Source organism: Bidens hawaiensis, unplaced genomic scaffold, assembly GCF_021521415.1.
Source record: "Bidens hawaiensis isolate Kalapana, Puna unplaced genomic scaffold, B.hawaiensis_p1.1 tig00027810_1, whole genome shotgun sequence".
NCBI classification, from domain to species: domain Eukaryota; kingdom Viridiplantae; phylum Streptophyta; class Magnoliopsida; order Asterales; family Asteraceae; genus Bidens; species Bidens hawaiensis.
The window spans coordinates 58,327-81,797 of record NW_027494514.1 but is presented as its reverse complement, the minus strand read 5'-3'; the positions used below and the strand labels follow the sequence as shown (position 1 = coordinate 81,797).

At 33.4% G+C, this 23,471-nt stretch overlaps 3 protein-coding genes and 1 pseudogene across 4 annotated transcripts; 2 read left to right on the top strand and 2 right to left on the bottom strand.

Annotated features, from left to right (window-relative positions):
- The first annotated feature begins 2,525 nt into the window (after positions 1-2,525).
- LOC143575947 (F-actin-capping protein subunit beta-like) lies at positions 2,526-6,087 on the top strand. Of its 2 annotated transcripts, none has more exons than XM_077060176.1 (8): positions 2,526-2,570; positions 3,370-3,440; positions 3,618-3,731; positions 3,838-3,923; positions 4,826-4,899; positions 5,005-5,124; positions 5,610-5,705; positions 5,833-6,087. In XM_077060176.1, exons 6-8 carry the CDS (start codon positions 5,026-5,028, stop codon positions 5,923-5,925), a joined length of 288 nt encoding a protein of 95 aa, XP_076916291.1. In that variant the 5' UTR covers positions 2,526-2,570; positions 3,370-3,440; positions 3,618-3,731; positions 3,838-3,923; positions 4,826-4,899; positions 5,005-5,025; the 3' UTR covers positions 5,926-6,087. The 2 variants fall into 2 exon arrangements, with proteins under 2 accessions (XP_076916291.1, XP_076916292.1); XM_077060177.1 differs by having other exon boundaries at positions 3,618-3,736.
- LOC143575940 (F-actin-capping protein subunit beta-like) lies at positions 3,230-4,899 on the top strand. The gene is made up of 5 exons (XM_077060171.1): positions 3,230-3,268; positions 3,370-3,440; positions 3,618-3,731; positions 3,838-3,923; positions 4,826-4,899. The coding sequence occupies exons 1-5, from the start codon at positions 3,230-3,232 to the stop codon at positions 4,897-4,899; spliced, it is 384 nt and encodes a 127-aa protein (XP_076916286.1).
- Positions 6,088-7,400: 1,313 nt separating the features above from the next.
- Positions 7,401-9,945, bottom strand: LOC143575939 (co-chaperone protein p23-1-like). Its single transcript, XM_077060170.1, has 6 exons — positions 9,858-9,945; positions 8,223-8,419; positions 7,978-8,137; positions 7,760-7,797; positions 7,631-7,682; positions 7,401-7,539 (listed from the first exon to the last, which is right to left on the bottom strand). The coding sequence occupies exons 1-6, from the start codon at positions 9,943-9,945 to the stop codon at positions 7,439-7,441; spliced, it is 636 nt and encodes a 211-aa protein (XP_076916285.1). The 3' UTR covers positions 7,401-7,438.
- Positions 9,946-17,110: 7,165 nt separating this feature from the next.
- Positions 17,111-18,491, bottom strand: LOC143575938 (very-long-chain aldehyde decarbonylase GL1-9 pseudogene; annotated as a pseudogene).
- Between the last annotated feature and the right edge of the window lie 4,980 nt (positions 18,492-23,471).

Here is a 23,471-nt window from a genome sequence, read left to right as displayed (position 1 = left end):
AATGAGTTTTTAAGTAAAAATGTCTTATCATTAAAAAGGAAAGTCTACCTTTATGTTAGAGGTTTATATTCTTTTATTTTTTCTTAAAAGTATAATCATATTGTCAGAATACGGCGGTGTATCGACGTGTTGCGGAAAAGGTTTGATGCCTATATGAGTTACTTGTTTCATTCCTTTGCCATAACTCATTAATGCTTATTTTTTGAGCAAATTACCAAAATAGCTTATTTCATGAGAGAGAAAATGCAAAATAGCACGTGAGATTTGAAATTCCTAAAATAACCCTTCTAATCTCACGTACACGTGAGTTTGCGAGATTCCCCATGACTTTTCGTGGTCTAATCAAATTCTGCCAAGTGTGTTTCACTCCCACCTACCACGATATTTTTCATCCGAAATCTGTCGGAAACGTAACTTTTGACACAAAATATAACCTGAAAAAAACCAACTGTAACGTGATGTTCAAGCTGTTTTTATCGGCAACGTGAGTTTTCAAATAAGATGGATTTGAAAGGTTTTTGAAATTCATCTCCTTAGATGAATTTCAAATGAATTTTGTTTTTTTAAAAAAAACCATCTTCATCTTCATCTTCATCTTCATCTTCATCACCATCACCTTAATCATCTTCACCACCTTCATCATTATTCCGGTCACCGTCACCCGCCACCGGAGCTTTAACCAAAGTCCTCAACCTCCTCAACCCCTCACCTTAATCATCTTCATCACCTTCATCATTATTCATCATCTTCATCTTCCACCTTCTCCTAGATTTTTTGATTTTTTCGTGATTCCCGTTCTCTAGTTTCGATTCCATCCCAGACTCATCCATTTACACATAAACAACAATACCCAACTCCAAAACCTATCTCCAATTACCCAAAAAAATGTAGTCTACATTATTGGATGAGCCTATGAAATTTGTACCAAATTAATGTTATAAGTTAAAAGATAGGCCATAAATATGTTCAACGTTAAAATGTATCAGGATTATATGTTTTACGTTAAAGTTTTCCAAAAATATGTTGCGTGTCAATTATTGGTGGGCCCGATAAAATAAGGACCAATTTTATGTTATACGTTAAAAGATGTCCCAAATATATGTTCAACGTTAAAATGTATGCGGATTATATGTTTTACGTTAAAGTTTCCCCTAAATATGTTGCATGTCAATTATTGGTGGGCCCGATAAAATAAGAATCAAATTTATGTTATACGGATTATATGTTGAAATTCATTTGAAATTCATCTAAGGAGATGAATTTCAAAAAGCCTTTCAAATCCATCTTATTTGAAAACTTACGTTGCCGATAAAAACAGCTTGAAACATCACGTTACAGTTGGTTTTTTCAGGTTATATTTTGTGTCAAAAGTTACGTTTCCGACAGATTTGGGATGAAAAATATCGTGGTAGGTGGGAGTGGAACACACTTGGCAGAATCTGATTGGACCATGAAAAGTCACGGGAAATCTAGCAAACTCACGTGTACGTGAGATTAGAAGGGCTATTTTGAAAAATTCAAATCTCACGTGCTATTTGCATTTTCTCTCTCATGAAATGAGCTATTTTGGTAATGTGTATTTTTTGTGTTTCTCTTCGTATAATTGAAACTTAAATTCTAAATGCAAAAAGGAATCATATATCAAGCATGTTCCTTACATTGCAAACTATCTAACACACATGGACCCCACTTTATCCTTCCCACCTTCTCCAACCATTTTAATTGAGTGAAAAAAATGCCCAGGTTGTCCTCACTAGAATCTTCTTTAATTTAAACCTTTCATTATAAGGAGATCTGTCCTAAGGATATATGAGCCTATCTTGTGCATTGGATAGAGCTTTTATAAGAATGTTTTACGAAATATGATGTTAAGTTATCATAGGTTATTTTTCTCTGACAAAAAAGAGTATAGTCGATTAAGCACATTCCAATAATTAATTCACTATCATTATTTTTATTAAAAATAAAAGAAATAAACCTAACCCACCAATCAATGCCATCTTCTTCCCCTACCCGACACTTTGTATGAAATACTCCGCACCTTCAAAGAGCCCAAAGCGTCCCGGGGGGGGGGGGTTCACGAATGCTTTGGGACTTTTTGGGTGGTCAAATAGCCCCACTACGAGGAGTCTTAGGGTCGTGTGTGAGTTTAAAAAGTTGGACTCTAAACACTGATTTAGTACCCATTTAATGAACCTGATAAATGAAAAACTATTATACTCGACGGACTAAAAAGTAAATAACGAGTGGGGAAGAGGCCATTTGACAAAACAACAAATGGTATATATTATACCATATAAGATTAATAAACAATAAACGAACTAAGTCCAAGACGAGACCAAACTTAAAAAACCAGTCACACACCAAGCTCGACATTGAAAAACTACTTACAAGTCAAGCTCAAATGTTAAAACGTATAACAAAAATTAAAGGGACTGAAAGTGAATAACTAGTAAGGAAGGGACCATATGGTAAATGACAAATAAACACAAAAAATATAAAAAAAGTAATTAATTTTCAAAAGAGACCACTCCTCCGATCTACTCTCTCAAATCGATCAGCCTCTTCAGGTCACCTCAAACCCTAATTATTATTATTATTATTATCTTCATACATACATGCATACATACTACTGTTTTACGATTTGTATATCGGAATTCGTTTGTTTTGGAATCTAAATCGGACTTCCTAGGGTTTCTAATCCGAGTGTTTTAGTTTAGATCTAGGAGTTAATTAATTAATTAGTCTGACGGATGATTATATTTTATCAGACGCAATTGGTTTTTGCTGTTGTTATTCAATTGAATGTGTTTGGTGAATACTGGTTTACTGCTCATTATTGCTTGCAACTGTATTTCTATTTATGTGATTATAGTAATTGTCCTTGAGGTATTATAGAATGTGCTTCATTTGTGAAGGAACACAGTGCAGGTGTTGTTGAATTAAATTGGTATCATCTATTTATTATATACGTTTTTAATTATTTGTATATCGTTTGAGAAAAACTTTAAGCAAGCCTAAGCTTAGCTCGTGCTCTTGTAGTACCTCCAACAAGTGAAAGCTCGGCTGTGCTGTGTGAAGTTAATACGTAGAAGTCTAAAATAGGTAAAATATAAGAATGCACAACACTCGAGCTTGGGCTTGATAACTGAACGAGCGTTATTTGAGGCTCGGGGTCGGCTCGTCTCGAGCTTTTAACAGGTCCAATCTCGAATACTTTGCAAGCGACATGGCTCGTTTGCACCCCTATCAAAGATGCTTTGTCATTGTGCCATGAACAAATATGCATCAATGTTGATATTTTTCATAAATCCTGTTGTTATCTTTTGTTTTGCAACTTAACTCAAGGTACTTTACACTGTTAAACAGGTCTTGTGTGATGTGGATAACGCAAAAGAATTCATCTTATGTGAGTACAATAGAGATGCTGACTCTTACAGGTAACCAACCATACTGATTCTGTTTATATCAATTATACCACATCTAGTTATATAAATCTAAGGATAAGGTTCACCCTAAAGATCCAATTATATAACCATCAATGGCATCTAGAACATTATTTAACTTCTCGATGTATTTTTTTTCCGTCCTTTATTCTTTTTTATATTTTATTGCAGATCACCGTGGTCTAATAAATACCACCCGCCATTGGAAGAGGGGATTTATCCATCATCTGAATTAAGAAAGCTAGAAGTTGAAGCAAATGAGATATTTACAGTATACCATGACCAGTGAGGTCCTTTACTCACCTCGTCTTAATTTGTATTCAGTTTCTGACTTAATGCTAACTAATTTTGTAAATGGCTTGTTGTCATTGTTGATTTAACTGTCTGTTAGGTATTATGAAGGAGGTATTTCATCAGTTTATTTGTGGGAAGAGGATGATAATGAAGGCTTTGCAGCCTGCTTCTTGATTAAAAAAGGTTTCATTAGTACTTGGCTTAGTTTCTGCTTTAAGTTCGTTTGTTCGTGAACTTCCTATACGAAGATAAACAAACACAAACGGACACCTAAGGAACGAACTTTGCTCTTTGTGTTCACTCCTCAAGGAAATGATTTTGTTCGCGTTAGTTCAGAAATGAAGATATATCGATTTAAAAATAAAAAAACAACAGGGTTAATCTCAAACCTTAACCATAACCACCCAAAAGATTAATTAAATTTTAATTAAAAATGCTTAGACATAATATTCGTAGCCAACATTAGCTCTTTACATCATAGAACGAGAGTAAATTAAAAATTCAAAAACATTAAAAGTTAAAATGTTTAGATAATAAACAAATATATATTATATATACACACGCTTAGGCATCATGTTCATAACCAACATTGGCTCTTCAAAGTCATTAGAGAACAAGCGTAAGTTAACAAAAATTAAAAAATAAATAAATGTTTAGATGTTTAGATAATAAACAAAAATAAATATAGTCTTTAATAAGTGAACACATTACCGAGTCCGAACGTCCATGGACAGAAATGAACTAAAATATATAGAATATAAATAGTCTTTAATGAATGAACTATGAACATAAACAAACGAACATGAATGAACATTAACAAACACATTATCGAACGTTCACGAACATAAATGAATGCACGTAAGTACGTAACCTTTGTTAATGTTCGTTCATATAATTAATCGGACAGAATTCTTGTTCATGTTCGCTTGTTTATAAATGGACGAGCGTAAATGAACTTCCGGCTGAACGTTTGGTTGGCTTTTAGCCCTAATTGAATTCCTTAACTTTTCAAAATGTAACAGTTGCACTTTATTTTCGAATGATTAACGTGAACTAATTTGTGATAATTTTGTTGATATTTAAAGATGGATCAAAATATGCACATGGTAAAAGAGGTTATCTCCATGAAGGTGGATGGGATGCTATACATGTTATTTAGGTATTATTATATGCTTTATTTAATTATTTGTTTTGTAAAACAATATTTTCCAACTTTTTAGTTTTTACTACATTGTAAGTTTTTAATTGTTGGTTAATTGTTCAGGTGGGGCCAGAAGCACAAGGAATGGCTCATTACTGTTTAACAAGTACTGTAATTTTGTCATTAACTACAAATGGTGACACATCTGGCACTTTTAATTTGTCAGGATCAATAAGGAGACAGGTAATTCATATTATTATGAGAGAGCTGCAAAAATGATCCCTGGTTTGTTCATATTGCAAGTTTGGTCCTCAAAATTATAAAATTGCAAACTTAGTCTAAACATAAAACATTTGTGGCACGTTTAGTCCCCACTGTTAATCCTGGTTAGTTTTAAACAGAAGAACATTGTTCTTGTTATTTTATTAGGGTTCTTAATTTGAAAAGACACAATTACCCTCACATGTTAAACCCATAATCATTTGTCTCTTTTTCTATCTCTCTCTTAGTCTCTCTCTCTCTCTAGCATGTTTGGAGCGTTTTCAAGTTAGGGTTTTAATATTATGTTTTGAACAAATAAATAAGAGAAAACGGTAGGGCCTAAACGTGCAACCCTCTCACAAATGTTTGGACTAAGATTGCAGTTTTGAAATCTGAAGTCGAAACATGCAATTTTGTAACAAAATACTTGTCTGTTGATAAGAGCAATGTATCATGTTAATTATCAGATGAAAGCAGACTTGTCTGTTGAAGATGGTCATCTATGCAACATGGGAAAGATGATTGAAGAATTGGAAGGAAAGCTGAGGAATCAACTTGATCAGGTATGGTTTGTTCATTACAATGCCGAGGTGGCAATTAGTTTGTTTATTTATGCTCAATTAGTTTGTTTATTTATGCTGACATGGCAATTAGTTTGTTTATTTATGCTGACGTGGCAATTTGTTCCAGGTGTACTTTGGGAAAACAAAGGAGATGGTATGCACCTTGCGTCCCTCCTCCGAGTTGCTGCCCATGGCCCTGGCCGAGGCCAGAAAATCGTAGTTGATTTGTCATGAAGTTAAGTTCCTTTTAATGTTGTGTTTGAATACATAAATTTGGATGCCAAATGAGAGTTTATGTTTACCTTGGTTTTGATTTTTGTGACATACATATATTATGATATCATCTGTTTTTGTAAGATATTCTTAAAAAGAGGGTTGATTCGAACAAATTAAACTGTATATAGGTCCCTTTGAGTCGCCTCAAATTGGACAATTAATCAATTTAACTCTACTCAACTTAGACAATAGGTCAAATGTACAACTATTACTAAAACTTGTTAAACTTAAAAAGAGCTTCGAACAAGTTAGGTGATAGCTTTTGTTTTTTTTGCTTCCGGCATGTACCACCATTAGCCCCTATAAAAAGCCTATAGTAGATTAATCCTTGTTTAAAAAAGCGTTAGGCGAGGCAAGACGTTTTGGTCCAAAAAACCAAACCGCAAAGCGCGAGGCGAGTGCTTATTGTACGTGAGGCGCTCAGTACAAAAAGCACTAATAATTAATTAATCATGCATAACATATTCTACTTGTTAATCAATCATAAAGATAAAACATATTTATAAAACTAAACATGAATACTTGAATACTTTATACACGTTGTTTAACGTTTAAACATTATAAAACATACTTAAAAGTTGCAAAACACAAAAAATGTATTACACAAGCGTTTAATAATAATAGAAAGTATAAATGTATAGTAAAAAGGAATAATGAAGAAAACATACCTCGAGTCATAAAAGGATGTGTAATAATTAGGAGATGATAAGCTTGAAATGATTAAAAAAGATGAGAGTAATAATCGAGAAGTGGATAAACTATACTTTAAATATGAAAATTAAAGAGTGATTTGAGTTGAAGATAGAATGATAAATATATATGATATGACTGGTAATGTATTACAGATGGACGACGTTATTTTAAGCAAATGGGCCCAAATAGTTACATTTTAATTTAATTCAGACTGCGTCACATGAAGCGTCGTCTCAAACGCTTCACCCGTCGATGCGTCACTTCAGGGCGCTTCATGTTATTTCTCGCCTCACATAAACTAAGGCGTTTTCCATAATGTCTCGAGCGCCTCACGCCTCAAGCGTGCCAGAGGCGCGCCTTTTTAAACCAAGGATGAATCTATATCTATACACTTTATTAAGAAAATTAAGTTTAACCTAACTTCATTTAGACCAATACCAATTTTAGATCCAACCTCATTTTGCTCAGAATCGGTATTAACTTAAAGTCTTGAACCTGTTTCGACTTCTCTACTTTGCCTAGCTTAACTATAAACAAAAAAGGGTCAACGGGGGGCTTTTATAGTCAAATTTTAGGTTAAAAGTTGAATCATAATGACATCAAAATCAAGTCAAGATGAAGGAATGAAGATCAGTTCACAATGATTGGCAATAACACCACATTAAACACAAAACAAATGAAATCCAAACACTTTCATGATATTAATAAACCCAAAACTAAACACAGCCAGAACTAAATCATCATTTTCAACCAAATCTTATAGTTCAAGCTCCTGCCTCAACAGGTGGTGCGACTTCCTTTTTACCAATACTTTCATCTTCTATAGTATCTTCTTCTGTCTCACTTTCTTCATCACTCCCTGCAACTTCATAGCCAATCCACTAATATTTAATATCTAGTCAAATGAGTAGTAGTAGTTGGTAATCACAAATATATATGAAACATGAAATTTTTACCATCATCAAGCCCGTTTGCGTCAAAATCTCCACCGCCTCCTAGATTAAGTTTCTGCATCAAAAGCATATATAATATTATGTTAAATGCTTCATCAAAGTTGTAACAAATCACTTACAGGTTGTACTTACAGAAAAGTCAACGTCACCAAAGTCCATATCAGCTCCAACTGCATACTCAAAAACCACATTATTGACATATTAAAATGGACAAGAAATGCAAAGTTAGTTATCATCAAAACATGTACGAGCCGAGTTGGTGTTCTACTCGTTAACTCAAGAGAGCTTGATCATCGCTCGTTTATACCCTAATTTACATGGTGTTAATAATTACACAAAAAATAACTAACCATTTTCATCCTGCTCATCTTCATCTACCCATTTGTCCCAATCAACTTTCACAAAAGTTGGAGTCTTTCCCTCTTGCTTCAAAAGCCTATTCCACCATTTACTTTCTTCTTTATTGATAAGGTACAAAATGGTTCTCGACCCGACACTCGCCTTGCTCTCCTACAATATCCAGTTTTATTAGATCACACAATCAATATACACACAACAGGCTTGAATTCTGAATATAGTTATCAATCATGCTCACATTCACGTTCACTTTGTCATGAAGCTCAATGTCTATTTCATAAGGTAAATTGTCAGCCCCTGCAGTAGCAGAGAAGTAGAATTTACCCTCGGGTTCTAGCTTAAGCTTCACGTCTTTAGCATCAGGCAAATCGATGGTGATGAACAACACATCAGCCCTCTGAGCCCACTTCAATGTAGCATGTTGACTAGCAAAATTTCATAAACAAAACAAGATTAACAAGATGCTAATGCATTAAAATTATATCGCACTTCAATTAATTAATCCAATCAATTAAAAGACAATACTCACAATCATCAAAATGCTTGTATAAATCTACTTAAACTACCAACACAGGATCAAATATAACTTATATCAATCAACACAATGCTCACAATGATCTTCTACATAAACTACATCACATTGTACAAAATTTATCTATCAAAACCTCTAAAATACACGATGAAATGAGATAGCGTAAGCAACAATGCCTGAATGATTACAGATTCACAGTCATAAGATATCTGATTTCATCAATTAAACACACTTAACTATTGCTAAACATCAAAATGACTATTCGTATCTTACTAACTAGCATGAGTTGAAGATGATAACATGATAATCGAGTCCTATAGAATCCGTAAAATTACACCGTAATGAATCAATCGATCAAAGCTTTCATTTAGAATAATGCATAAACGCCTATAAATTCATTTCAAAATTAAAATACAGAGAACAGAAAGAAAGAGTAAATTGAATTGATGCATCAAATCCGGTGCAATATAATAGGAATTCAATTGAAGATGAAAACGAATACCTCATATTTGCAGAGCAGGGTTTACGGTTAACTCCGGCAGTACTACTGCTCCGGCTGTTGTACCCTGGGAAACAACGAGTTCTCTTGGGAGACTCGAAATATTGTTTTAAGGGCCCCGTGTTCAACACGATCCTCAGCCAAACCGTTTACATTTTTTTTTCCGTATTGTATTTGGTTTATTTCTTTGATTCTGTATTGTATTTCAGATTCTTGTATTGTATTGTATGAGTAATAAAACTGTTTGTTAATTTTCTGTTTATTTACTCAATTCACGAATTCGGTTCCTACAATCTTAAAACAATATTTTTAAAACCATTTCGTGAAACTTTGTTTAAATTTTCAGAAACTATTATGTTTTGATCCAAATCAGTTTTGTTTCAAAATAGTATATGTTTTAAAAACCGTTTTTTTCTTTTCTGTTTTGGTCTCAGAATCAAGAATTGGATCTTCAAAGTTGGACTTAGACAAATTCGTTCTTGGTTTAACATTCTGAAATCAGAAAAGGCTCCTTTTGGGGCTGTTTTTGGCTATCTAGCACGAGATAGCTTATCGTGAAAACTTTGTTTAAATTTTCAGAAACTATTCTATTTTGATCCAAACCAGTTTTGTTTCAAAATAGTATATGTTTTAAAAACAGTTTTTTCTTTTCTGTTTTGATCTCAGAATCAAGAATTGGATGGACTTAGACAGATTCGTTCTTGGTTTAGCATTCTGAAATCAGAAAAGGCTCATTTTTTGGGCTGGTTTTGTTATCTCGCACGAGATAAAGCTATCTCGCACGGGATAAATTTATCTGGCAAATTTCAGAATTTTCTGAATTTTTTTTCTAAGTTACTAACTTGGTCTGTTTTCTGTTGCAAGAATGACAGGACCAACCCCAAACACTTCTAATGCTACCCCTGCTGTCCATTTGACCGCCCCAGCCATTGTGGGAGTGACCACAATGGCTAACCATGCTGAAAAACCCGAAAAGTTCACGGGTATCCACTTTAAGAGGTGGCAGCAGAAAATGTTTTTCTACTTGACAACCTTGAACTTAGCACAGTTCTTGGAGAAAACAGCCCCCATACCACTGCCCAAGATGATGCCCAAAGTGTGAGTGCTTTGGACGCTTGGAAACATTCTGAATTTTTATGTCGCAATTACGTGCTCAATGGTTTGGCGGATCCATTGTATAACGTCTATTTTGGGATAAAGACTGCCAAAGAACTATGGGAGTCTTTAGACAAGAAGTATAAAACCGAAGATGCGGGAACAAAGAAATTTGTTATGGCCCGTGTTTTAGACTTTAAAATGGTTGACTCCAAAACTGTGATCACCCAAGTCCAAGAACTACAAGTTATACTTCATGAAATTCATGCCGAGGGTATGACACTTAGTGAAACGTTCCAAGTTGCAGCCATAATTGAAAAGTTGCCTCCTAGTTGGGTTGAGTTTAAGAATTATCTTAAGCACAAACGAAAGGAGATGACTATTGATGAATTAATTGTTCGTCTTCGAATTGAGGAAGACAATAAAACGGCTCAAAAATCAGCTCATGTGGAGCCAATGGCTAAGGCCAACATGGTTGAACTTGGACAATCTTCTAAGGGGGGGCATAAGGGTAAGGGTAAAATGAATAGGGAAAGGGAAAGGTGAACCTTGGATCGAAGAAGGAGGTTGTGAAAAAGAAACCTCAATCTTCAAACTTCCAAGGTGTTTGTTACAATTGTAATGAGAATGGACATCGTGCGAACCAATGCAAGAAGCCTAAGCGTGAGTGTGCGTATATGGTGGATGAAAATGGTGAACCGTTGGTGGCAATGATCACCGAGCTCTCGACAATGATTGAAGAAATCAATCTTGTGGGGGACAAACCGCAAGGATGGTTCATTGATACGGGTGCGACCCATCATGTGTGTGGTGACAAGACCCTCTTTAGCACCTTTAAGGAGGCTGCTAGTGATGCTAAGTTGTTTATGAAGAATCAAGCAACGGCCAACATCAAGGGTGAAGGGAATGTGATCTTGAAGATGACTTCGGGAAAAGAGCTTACTTTGAGCAACACTTTGTATGTGCCCGAAATTCGTAAGAATTTGGCTTCGGGTTGGTTGCTTAATAAGTTTGGTTTTCGTTTAGTGTTTGAGTCGAACAAATTTGTCTTGACTAAGCGTGGAATGTACGTTGGTAAGGGCTATGCCCTCAATGGTATATTTAAACTTGATGTAACCGTGATTGGAAATTAAATGAATAAGGCATCTACTTCTGCTTATATTATTGAGTCTTTAAATTCAAATGTTTGGCATGGTAGATTAGGACATGTAAATTTCAATTCACTTCGTCGTTTAATTAAATTAAAAAGCATACCAACATTCCACATTGATACAAACTCGAAATGCGAATCATGCGTTGAATCCAAACTTACAAGATCATCCTTCAAATCGGTTGAAAGAATAACCGAAACACTTGATTTAATTCACACCGATGTGTGCAATTTAAAAATGTGCCCAACAAGAGGGGGAAACAAATATTTCATCACGTTTATTGATGATTGCTCAAAATATTGCTATGTATATTTACTTAAAAGTAAAGATGAAGCAATAAAAAAATTTATCTTGTTTAAAAATGAAGTTGAGTTACAACTTAACAAGAAAATTAAACGTGTGAGAAGCGATCGAGGAGGTGAATACGTTTCACCATTTGCGGATTTATGTGCACAAAGTGGCATAATACATGAATTAACCCATCCTTATTCTCCACAATCAAATGGCATGGTGGAACGAAAGAACCGTACCTTGAAAGAGATGATGAATGCCATGTTGGTTAGTTCTGGGGTGAGCCATGACATGTGGGGGGGTGCCATTTTATAGGCAAATTATCTTTTAAATAAGATACCTCTCTCGAATAGGGACGAGACTCCTTATAAGTTATGGAAGGGAAGAGAACCTTCGTACAAATACATGAAAGTGTGGGGGTGCCTAGCTAAAGTCACCGTACCACCACCTAAAGCTCTTAGGATTGGTCCCAAAACTGTTGATTGCATTTTCATTAGATATGCTCACAATAGTAGTGCACATCGGTTTTTGGTACATGAATCCAAAAATCCAAATGTACACGTAAACACTTTCATGGAGGCAAGCCCCAATACTGTCTCGTATTTTGAGCACGTGTTTCCTAAGTTAGGACACACACATGAGGCCTCATCATCACGAGCGAATGATGTAGGTGCAAGCTCGTCAACACAAAATGACGACTTGGGTCATGAAGGAACACATGAACGGCCCGAGACTGAGGATGGTGATTTAAGACGAAGCAAAAGACAAAAGGTTGCAAAATCCTTTGGTCCTGACTTCGTAAGCTTTATGGTTGAAGGTGAACCTAATACCTACCATGAAGCGGTGACCTCACCTGAAGGACCTCAATGGAAAGAAGCAATTAAGAATGAAATTGATTCGATCTTACAAAATCATACTTGGGAATTGGTAGATCTTCCAGTTAGTTGCAAACCACTTGGATATCGTTGGATATTCAAAAAGAAGATGAAAGCCAATGGAAGTATTGATAAATACAAGGCGAGGCTAGTGATCAAAGGTTTTAGACAAAAGGAAGGTCTAGACTATTTTGATACTTACTCACCTGTAACACGTATAACCTCTATAAGGTTGGTGCTTGCAATCGTGTCTTTACGAAGTTTGGAAGTGCACCAAATGGATATAAAAACGGCTTTTCTAAATGGTGATTTGGAAGAAGAGATATACATGGAGCAACCTGAGGGTTTCTCCGCCCCTGGTCAAAAGGGCAAAGTATGCAAACTCATCAAGTCTTTGTATGGCTTGAAGCAAGCTCCAAAACAATGGCACCAAAAGTTTGACCAAGTCATGATTAGCAATGGTTTCAAAATTAATGAGTGTGATAAATGTGTTTATGTTAAAAACACAAATGGAGGTTATGTTATTTTATGTCTTTATGTGGATGACATGCTTATCATTGGGAGCAATGATAAAATGGTTCAATCTACAAAAGACATGTTAAAGGCACGATTTGACATGAAAGACATGGGTTTAGTTGATACTATTCTTGGAATAAAAATCATTAAAACCAAAGAAAGTCTTACTTTGAGTCAATTCACGAATTCGGTTCCTACACATTATGTGTACCAAATTGACCAAATAATTTAAAATGTTTAATATTAGAAAATCTCATTTTTTTTATCTTAGAATATATTTTAAATCGGTTTATTTGTTTTATGAATCTTACCGTTTCTTTCTTCTATCATTAGCATAATTTTTTATTTGAACTAAACATTTATAGGATTTTTTTTAACAGCCAAATATATTATTTACAAACTATTTTTAGCGGGGATCAAACCTTTGATCGCCATTTCGAAAGTAAAAAAGCTTTATATGATGTTAACTCTATAATATAATTTAAGCCAAACTACTTACCCTTGTATTTCAAATTCAAATTCCAATAAATTTTACAAACCAAACACGCTAGGAATAAAAGTTTTCCAATTCAATTGATGTTTTGCTAATCAAGCGCACCATTATCGTATGTTAATGTAGGGAAAACAGGTTCTCTTTATTAAGATTATAATAGTTAAACAATAATAATGATAATACTCTCGTTATTCTTAGGAAATAATTTTGTACAATATCGTATTCAAAAAAATGAATAATATGAAATATAAAATTACGATTCAATATAAACAAATTCACTCGAATCGTTGTCTTCAACAAGAACCTCAACCATGCATCAAAGTATCTTTCGTCTGCAAGAACAAACATACATATCGTTGACGGTTGTGGCTGAGTATTCATGTTCAACAAAGTTCTTTAAAACAATTTGTAAGTTCCGTATGAGTATGGTAACGCACAAATGCCTCGAAAATCGAGTCATGAAATTATACAAATAGTCATGCAATTTCATTTCAATTTTCAAGTATATAGAGGTTTAAGAATCAACTGAATTCATGCATCAATCCAGTGCAACATGAAGCAATTGATAGCAATTGTAGATGAAAACGAACACAAAGTGATACATCATTTTTGCACTATTTGACTTAAATTAGAGAATCCTATAACTCAAAACGATCCTCACTGGAGTTTGGTGAAATGGACATGATAATGGTTTCTACCAGAGTGAGATTATAAATGAGTTAATTAGCAACTAATTAACGTAGATTAATCATAATATAACTAGTTTTATACCCGCCCGGTGGCCGGGAAGTTTAACATCATAATGTCATCATTATATTGCATTGAACTATAAACAAAAACAGTATTTATTTCTTTTTTTAATATCATTGTACACTCGTTAAGATAATGAGTATGTACATGATCGACTACTCTTTTTAAACCACATGCATGCTGCCAGGGGATGAGCTCAATCAACTAACAACATATTTGATAAAGAGAAATTTACAATCGTTAAATGCACCATCTCCTTTTCAACTTTCACCTGCATCTCATGATGAGCTCTTGCCTCTTATTCAATCGTTGTCAGCCATATCGGATATTTTATAAAAAACTGTATACATACAGGAACATCAGAGTTAGTAAAGTACAAACGCTATATCAAGTTGCTACCAAAGATCATCACCGGTTGCTACCGAAATAGGAGTGACAAAACTTTTATAAGATCTTAGTGTCTCTCTTTCCTGTAGTAATTTAGGACACTAAAACATGTTAATTTGTAATTCAACAATGTTGAATATTTACAAGACAATCAGAGATAGAAAGTGACTAACTAATCTCACAAATTGCACTTTGTCCCTGATTCAAGATTTAAGACTACATATTAGAAGACTATGCATGTTAAAAAAAGGAAAGATAAATTGGATCGCGTGTGCATATTCTCATAGTCATTAAGAAGATTTCTTCAACATTCTCTGTTATACCATAATGAGTACCACAAAAGAGTGAAAATCAATGTCTTTTGTAAGTACTAATTAAGAAAATAACTTGAAAATGTTCAGGAAACATTAACTGTTCATATACATCTATTATCATATATGTTAGATAGTGTTTTGAGCCAGATTATATTCTATCTGATATATAACAGTTTCACAAATATATAAATCAAGAATCGGTGGCCTAGTTACCAATCACACATATTAGTTCAATTCATAACAAAAACGAAACATTCCTCTTCACCTGAGAGTACTTGTTTCTTTCTTTTGTACTAAGAGACTACAAGCCTAAAATAAATACAGAACAACATCAAGTTAAATTGCTCGTTATTTGCATAAAAGTGATATAGAAGTCATAAGAACTTATGCCTTCTTTTTGAAAAGACACATATAATCAACACAACCACTCCATGGAAGATTGACAATATAAAGGGTTATGCCATTGACATTTAAGATCAGGCACATAACTAATAGATAGATATTAAATGGAAATAAAAGTTTATTAGATAATTTGGGTACCTCAGTTAGTCATGATTTTTAAATTTAATCGACTAACTGTAACTTTTTTAACTTACATTAATTGATGGTGTTATCCCACATCTCTCTCTACTTTCGTCTTTGTGGTTCAGATTGCATTCCCACTTTCATGCAAATGAGTAGGCAACTATATGATCCAAGAATTTGTAAAGAATACATATCGTTTCATTATGGTATTTTATTTAAAATTTAAAATTCTTTTTATTTCTCACCTTATGTATCCACCAATAGACGTATGCGTAAATCTTGTGGCCCCTAGATGAATCATATCTCTCTATCCCTCTTTGTTGTCCAATTAGACACCCCTAAATAAGAACATGGTTTAGTTATTAGTGAAATAGTAACAATATATTCAGTTACAAGTTACAAATGCTAACATTTACCTGAATTAGACCAGACACATATGCTCCCATGTGTGGGCAATAGACATCACCAGACCAATGATTGGTAGCTTGATCTGTTTAGTTTGCGAGTCAACTTGTGAAATCTGCAAACAATTACAGTGATAGATTGTAATTAAAAGAACGAAATAAAATTATTTCACCTCTGTGTAGCAAGTTTATTCCACAGCCTCTTTTTCACCAAAAAAATAATTTAATAGCATGTTAATCTGACGGAGAGTAGTAATTGGCAAATTGGGCGGCGATGGCTACGGGAGAAGATTGGGGGAATGAGAGAAGTGTGCAATCTGTGAGATGTTAACCATCTTAGAGTTGGTTATAGTGACCGGGAACAATATAATATATATAATTAGTTTGTAATTATGATTCAACTAACTAGTTTGAATCTAGTTACATATAAACTAAATTGGTTGATATTGGACAAGGTACTAGCTTGTTGCACGTAAACCCGAGTATACCTAATACTTGAGAAAATCGTTATCTTTGATGAAGAGGATGAAGCCCTGATTGATTCCCGTTACGATACCTTATTTTGATGAAGGATCGTTCAATGAAGAAGAATACTTATGATGTTCTTATAAAGTAGATTCTTGACTAAGCTATTTGAAAAGTTGGAATCGTCTCGTTAAAAGCTCGAATCAAACAATGCATAAACAAGCTCGATAAGCTTCACACACCAACCTTGGTTAAGCTCACGAATGTAAGCGAACCTATTATTTATAAAATTATTTACGGACCGAACTCAAGCCTTCGACATAGAGCGTGAAGTAAGCGGAGCTTGAGCTCTTTCAAGTTAAAAGAAGTCTTCAGGCCTGGCCAAGGTTGCAAAAGTCGCTAGGCGGCCGACTGGGGAGTTAGTGTACTCGGACTCGGAGAGTACTCGGACATGGTAACTATAAAGAAAATGAATTTTTGGATATTATATATATGTCAAATATCATAAGTTTACTAATATTTATAACAAAATAGGTGAATATTAATATAAATAAAAGAAATAAATTTTTATATAATAAAATATTCTAAAAATTACTAATCTTAATTAAATTAATGATATTTGTTATTTAATATTATTTAAATACGAACTATGTTTTATTTTTTTGAGTCAAAATTGGTCCAAGTTCACCGATAAGATGTGATTATGGCTGAGGTTGACCACATTTGACCGATTTTTAGTAATTAAGCGGATTTACAGAAACTCGTCTCGGCGACATACCTTATAGCGATTACTCGGCCTTATAATCTTACTTTTACAACATTGGGCCCGGCTCAACTCATCAATATATACTCTTAATAAAAAAAATAGACTACGACTCATTGGTGCAATTGATGAGGTTAGCTTTATAATGGTGGGCATAAACCATTGCAAGACATTTAAATACCAAATTACTAGTTCATCATTGACCATGCCCATATAAATGAACATGAAAACCTTTACTAGCAAATTCATTTGTTTGTGATAAACAATCCATTAGAATAAATATAATTCAAAGAACAATGTCAAGTTACCTCGGTCAACCGAAGTCTTGATCGGATAGTACAATCAAACACAAACATAGCAAACTTAATATTTGGATATTAATGGTCTTGCTTGGAAACCTCCTTCGGGTCGCTTCACGAGTTCATACGGCATGTAGGTCCCAAGAAGTTTGTCCCAAACTGGAAAAAAAGGTTGCGAAAAATTGTACTTCGTTCCACGGACTTGATGATGGACATCATGAAAAGCAGTATTGTTTGGGAAAAACTTATGAAAAAGATTACCCGGTAACCAAATTCCACAATGATCATCAATGGTCTTTACCATAGCAAAACAGAAGAATATAACCGCGGTTCTTGGGGTCATTCCCAAAACAAGAAAAGTGATTGCACCACCGATTGTGTCGAATACACCTTCGACGGGGTGATTGTAAAGCGCGGCTATTGCATAAGGAACAACCATTTTGTGATGTTGAGCATGGACATGTCGATACAGGAATTTATTTGTGTGCATGTACCGATGCATGAAGTATTGCCACATGTCCATCACAAACATGGCAATGATGAACTGAGAGATCTGTACTAGGAGTGGTGGCTGGATTTCACTTTTAGTTCCAACAATATCTGTCACTGATGTCACCTACATAGGACATGAATATTGTACTTGTCAAATGATTGTGGTACAAAACATTATATATAATGGTGTTATATATCAATTATAATGTATAGTTAAGTTTGAATTAGTGGTATTCTATCTTTTTTTATTTCTCTAAACATGATGTATATATAATTTCTTAACTAAAATGTTACTATTAGCATAAAAGCAATTTCATCATACTCATATCTAATTATGAAAGTATGAAACCATCATGAAACAACTAAATAATTGTAAGAGCTTTATAAATCATAACATCAAACAAACAAACATAACATACCAAAAACATGAGGTAGGAAACCGTTGCGTGAACTAGCTGTTGAACCAACACAACTTTGATAACCGAACTCATTGGCACCGTTTTCTTTGCATCTGCTTCCTTCCTTGTGTGCAACCGATATTTATCCAGACTCTCGGATGGTAGCAACTGATAAAACCCCGAGTACAACCAGTAGACCACGATCGGAGCAAATGTGCCCATCACTTCATCACTTACATACCCTTCCCAAAACACCATTGCAGTAAAATCGAACTTCCAATAAAACCCCACAAGTTCTATATAGTTCCGAGTGATATAGTGTGAGCAAGCTGATTATATTTCTCATTGTGTTTAATATGGGCATCTAGGAAAATATTTAAATGGTGTCATATGAAATAATTAAATTTAAATATACAAAATGTGATTAGTTGTATATGAGATGCCTTAAACTGAATTGGATATGTTTTAAATATACAAAACCGATTATTACTAATTTGTTAGTAATTATGCTTTTAAAGTTATTCAAATTAAAGGTCAAAATAATCATATTGGGAAAACATATAAAGTTAATTTTAAAAGCATTAATGTCATATAGGCATTAAACTATATGACAGATTAATAATTAATGCTTAAATTAATGGGGTTAATTGTTGGTCAATCAGTAAAAACAAAGTTTTTAAACATTTTTGAGTTGTGAGAGTTAAGAAGGTTTTGGATTCAAGTCCTTCTGACATCTTTAGAATTCAGATAATATATAATACCAAACTAACCCCAAATATTTTTCTTAATTGTAAGCTTAAACGTTTCTTAGCTAAATAACCTAACTCAAAATATCTTTCCTTTTTTACCAAGGAGTCATGAACACTCATTTTTTACAATAATTAGTGGGTGCCTCGCATGTCGCAGCGGATTCATAAAAGTACAATATAACCCGACATACTTTAAAGAGTAAATATCATAAAAGGCCAACATACAATCTGTTTTTGTACGTTAAAGCCCCTCCACAATTTTTTGCACGTTAAAGTCCCCCCACATGTGAAATTTGAAAAAAATGACATAACTTATAAAAACCATATAAAATAGATTTTTTTTGTTTACGTATATATTTTTTTCATCTATTTCACCATATATGCTCGTCTTTCTCCAAATAATTCGGGTATTTCTTCGTCACTTAATATTGATATTTCTTTTAACTATTGGTACATGAAATCAATCCTTTTTTCAATTCATCTAAAGACTAGTCTTCAAGTTGATGAATAACATACATATATAAATTATTCATTTATTGCAGCCAAAGTCGCCAAATTATTCCAATACTATGGTACCCACTGTCCTTGTAGTTTTCAGTTTTCATATGTTTTGAATCAGTTGAGTTTCCCCTTTTCTTTTTCCGATCGCTACTTAGCAACTCAAAATTAAAACTGTTTAGACACCACTTTTAATTTTGCACTAAATAATTGTTTTATAATTGCTTCATTTTTTTATTGATGTTCTTATTCATGAAATGAACGACAATAATTTTAGAATTGCATACATTTTTGTGTATAGTTTTATTATTACATAAGTTAATGCAATTCTATAAGAGAAAAATAAAATCAGTTTCATATTATTTTTATAAGTCATGCCACCTTTTTTTTCAAATTTAATATGTGGAAGGACTTTAACAGGCAAAAATTTGTTAAAAGACTTTAATGTATAAAAACAGAAAGTATGTTGGTTTTTATGGTATTTCCTCTGTTATAAACACATTTCATAATTGAGTATTGATAGTTATTGTTATCATTAAAGGTGCATTAATATATATATTTAATATGTATTATCAAATACATTTTATTCTTAACATGAAAACGGTGAGAACCAATTTGATGTTATTATTAGGTTTATTTTTTTAGGTGTTTGCTGTTACTTTTTGTTCGTATTTGCTAATTTTCCAATATGAGACGTTATAACGATTTGCTGATTTATATTTTGTTGTTAGGCCATGAGGTATACACTAACCCATCTTAATTCCACATAAGCTCCACATCATCATTTTTTTCTCTTTCACTCTATGTCATTTAAAGGAAATGGTTTAACCCATTTAACATATAATTAATATAACAAATCAATTAGTAATTAATACATATTGTTCCTTTTAACCCGTTAAAAGCATAACCTATGGGCCTTTTTAACACACTTAACACAAGTGGGGAGTGGTTTAATCCATCTTTAAAATGCAATGTCACTTTAACCTATGTAGGGGTTAGAGTATACCACATGGTCTTATTATTAGATGTTTTCTTTTGTTGTTATAAGTATTTGTTGGTATTATTTTTTTCTTGATTTTGATTATTTTGTTGTAATTTTTAGGTTCTTTTCTTTGTTATTATAAATAATTGTTTATGTAGACTGGTATTGTAGTTGTTATTGTTTCTTAAGTTCTTATTTTTTTATAAATTGGTATTATTTCCTACGTTCTTATGTTAAGATTAAAATGTACATGAACATTCCCCTATATATATGTATGTATGTATATATATGTATTAACAGGGGATGGATCTTGCGATAAATGATATTACAGCGAGAAGTGCGAGAAGTGAATGTGTAACTCCATTAATCTCTAATTTTTCACTCCCTTGCTTATGATGCTACCTACATGTATGTAGGTTGGTTGTATTTATGTCTTAATACACATTCAAACCTACCTATACACATACAAATGTACAGAGCCACATTGAAACCTACGTACCTACACACATACAAACATACGTACCTACACACGTACATACGCACCTACACACATACATACACACCTACACAACACACCTACACATAAGAAATGGAGTGAAATTAGGGATTAATTGAGTTACACATTCATTTCTCGCATTTCTCACTGTAAAAAAACTTTTGAAATAATCTAATACCTTAACATATGTATTTAACATATTTCTTCTAGAAATATATGTATTTAATATAGTGAATTCAATAATGTATTAATTAGGCGAAGTTTATTAAATGGAGGGAAATTAGAACCTACTATATAAATGACTTGTACCCTACATTCATACGCAATAAATTTTTTCTTAGATGTCTTAAATTTTAAACGAAATTACATTGTTATCATTCAAAAAGGGGTAGCGGCGAAGTTTGTTGCACGCTTACCCAGTGACGGAGTCAGGAATTTTTTTTCTATAGGTTCAGAATTTTTTGGTGTTATATTTTTTCCGGCATCAAAATTTTTGGGCCCAGATAGGTCGGGTCCATCATTCGGCCATATAAAAAACACAATATCACAACCATAACAAATTTATATCATCAACATTAAAATAAAATACAAAGTTATATTAAATAAACCTTACGTATTATAATTGTTCTATACACGTTTTCATGTATTGAAAACGAATCATAACATCTTCGGTTGCGACTATTAGAAACAACTCATTTTCAATATAATAAATGTAAGCATCATTCATATAACCACTACCCATTAGATAGTTCAAATACTTTTTAAAAATGATGATAGTGGAGACCAAAATGAGTACATTCCCATGGATAAAAAAAGGGGCAGAGAGAGGAACTTGATTGGTCGAGTTTGTGTAAGTTTACATTTTTTAAAAAAAAATTGAAGTTTGTTGTTATGTGTTCCTCCGTTTCAAGCTTCTTGTTAGGTACATGAGTTTTTTTAATTATATTTTAGCCGTTCAAAAATAAAAATAAATATGGATGAATGATGCTGACCATTAAACACAATATGGCGCTACACATATTATTATAATAAAAACAATATTTGTCTAGACATATTTTTTAAGAGCAAAGAGAAATTGACAAGACTCCTCCTCAAACAATCTTCTTCTCCATGGTTGTCCTAAAATTAAATGGTACGTACTTAAAATGTCACAAAAATGACGACAAAATAACCGAAGAAAATGACATCGTTGTGTTTCTTTGAAATTCAAGTTTTTTTTTTCACCGGCGAAATGTGAAATGTTTCCGGAGATTTCGTAACACCGGGTCCGTTCGCCGAAAAAGAATGGGTTCGCCCATTAAATCGTACCTATAAGTTATATATAAAACCAAAAATGGACCGGGTTCGGCCGAACCCGGTGACTTCTATGTGGCTCCGCCACTGCGCTTACCTTTTGTTTCGATGAAACAACTACTTTGTAAACGTAAACTTTACCGGGGAAAAAAGTGGATGTGATGATAATAAGGTTGTTTAAAAAGCTTGCGGCTCGCTCGAAAAAGCTCGATTCTAAATGAGCTCGACTCGATTTCTAAACGAGCCGAGCTCGAGCCAGGGTCAGCTCGGCTCGTGGCTCGGTCTTAGCTCAACTCGTTAGCTCGTTTAGATTAAACCCTAAATTTTAATATCTATATATAATAATAGCATACCAAGAATAAATAAATAAAAATTATGCATATATTATGTCAATTGATACCTAAAACTTATAAAAGAATAACTAAATTTAAAAAAAATAAAGGAACCCGACTCGAGGAGCTCGAGCTTTAAACAAGCCGAGCTTGAGCTTAATTTTTTAGCTCGATAAAGAAAAGGAGTCGAGCTTGAGGCAGCTCGATTAACTTCGAGCTCGAACACACTATGACTTGACTCGACTAGGCTTATTTAAAGCACTAAATGTTAACAACTTTTATAATTAATTAAATTATTACAATCTGAATAAAATTAACAACAATAATCATTACAATTAGATTTGAGGTTCATCTCTCATCCTAGTTTGGCTAAAATTATTATCTTTTTTTTTTCTGCAAGAAAGCCTTGATTTTCATTTTTTTGTCATTTTAATTTCTACTCACTAACACTCTTAGATTTTTTTATTTTTTTTTAACTGAAATGTTATTTCAGTCAATTTGCTTCGTGTACTACAAGGCATTTTCTTTTGAACATCAGTTTCTTTTTTTTCCTTTCAATTCTTGTTACGTTACTTTGAACTCAAGATCTATCAAACCCTCTCAGGCTCCCAAGCCCCAACTCAAGGTGTCATGTACAAGGCATTTATGCAGAAGAACTAGTTATTATCCATATAATAAAGGGACCCATAATAAATTATAATATAATTTATTACATTTATAAAAAGGTAACTTTTTAAATTTTCGACATTTACTAAGGATAAAGCTAAAGTGTTTCATGCGGTGTGTTTAATAGCGGTTTGGTGCTTATGGAAAAGGAGAAATGCATTAGTTTATTCCGGGACCCCGATTCAAGTCTCAAATTTGATAGAAGAGATAAAGATATTGAGT